Source organism: Cicer arietinum, chromosome 3 (assembly GCF_000331145.2).
Source record: "Cicer arietinum cultivar CDC Frontier isolate Library 1 chromosome 3, Cicar.CDCFrontier_v2.0, whole genome shotgun sequence".
In the NCBI taxonomy this organism is placed as follows: Eukaryota; Viridiplantae; Streptophyta; class Magnoliopsida; order Fabales; family Fabaceae; genus Cicer; species Cicer arietinum.
This window is the reverse complement of record NC_021162.2, coordinates 2,897,716-2,898,635: the sequence shown is the minus strand read 5'-3', so window position 1 is coordinate 2,898,635 and position 920 is coordinate 2,897,716. Positions and strand designations below refer to the sequence as shown.

At 32.9% G+C, this 920-nt stretch overlaps 1 protein-coding gene across 1 annotated transcript in view; it reads right to left on the bottom strand.

Annotated features, from left to right (window-relative positions):
- LOC140919608 (uncharacterized) overlaps positions 1-283 on the bottom strand; it is an 11,680-nt gene extending 11,397 nt beyond the window's left edge. The window contains exon 1 of the mRNA XM_073365981.1: positions 4-283. Within this exon, the coding sequence (XP_073222082.1) occupies positions 4-283 (280 nt within the window). The remainder of the gene's footprint in view (positions 1-3) is intronic.
- Between the last annotated feature and the right edge of the window lie 637 nt (positions 284-920).

Here is a 920-nt window from a genome sequence, read left to right as displayed (position 1 = left end):
TACCATCATTGTATTGTATGACTTCTTTAAGATTGTTGTTTGGTTTTGATTGTTCAAGAGGTTGTGGTCTAACAGCTCCTTCTAGGATCCATTCTTCAGGAAGATCAATATCTTTCCAAAGGATAGTTTTTGGAATAACAGTGTTTGCTTTTGTTAGATCAGTTTGTAAAAATAGTGTTTCACCTCTTTTGTTTTCAATATTTTTTGTTGCAGTAAAGGCTGAAAACATTGCTTTGTAATGGACTCTGTAAATAATAGCTACAGGAATAGATCCTTCTATCATTTTGTAATTATGAGTTTTGATTTGTAACGTAAGAGAATTTGTGATGTTTGGGTCTTTTAAAGACAAAGAAAAATTTGGATAACATCCAAACCATATTGGTCCTTGACAAAGACTAGATTCAACTGTACTTTTAATTGAATCTTGAAAGTTCAAGAACCTTGCATCTCGTAGGACACATAGGATTGAAGTGTTTAATCCTTCCCTTGTTAAAGGTTTTATACCAACTTCTTGAAAGTTCAAGAACCTTGCATCTCGTAGGACACATAGGATTGAAGTGTTTAATCATTCCCTTGTTAAAGGTTTTATACCAACTTGAACAAGACCTATATGTATGAAGTTATAGTTCCTGTCAGCGTGTTTTTTGAGCGTTTTTTAAGAAAGAAGATTTATTGTTTCAAAAGGGTTAGAAAGAGTAACATCACGTTCCTCCGTTTTGATAACATAATCGGTTTTTAAAAGATTTTTGAAGAGACTGGATACGTAGACCTCATCTTTTTTGATTTTTGGGATTTGCCAATTGTTTATAGATTTTTGGAAGTCCTCAATAGTGATTTCTTCACTATTGATAGGTTCCCTTTTCTCTGGGAAGTTTTGGTTAGAAGGAGTGGAGAAAGAAGAAGTTCTACAAAAGAGATTA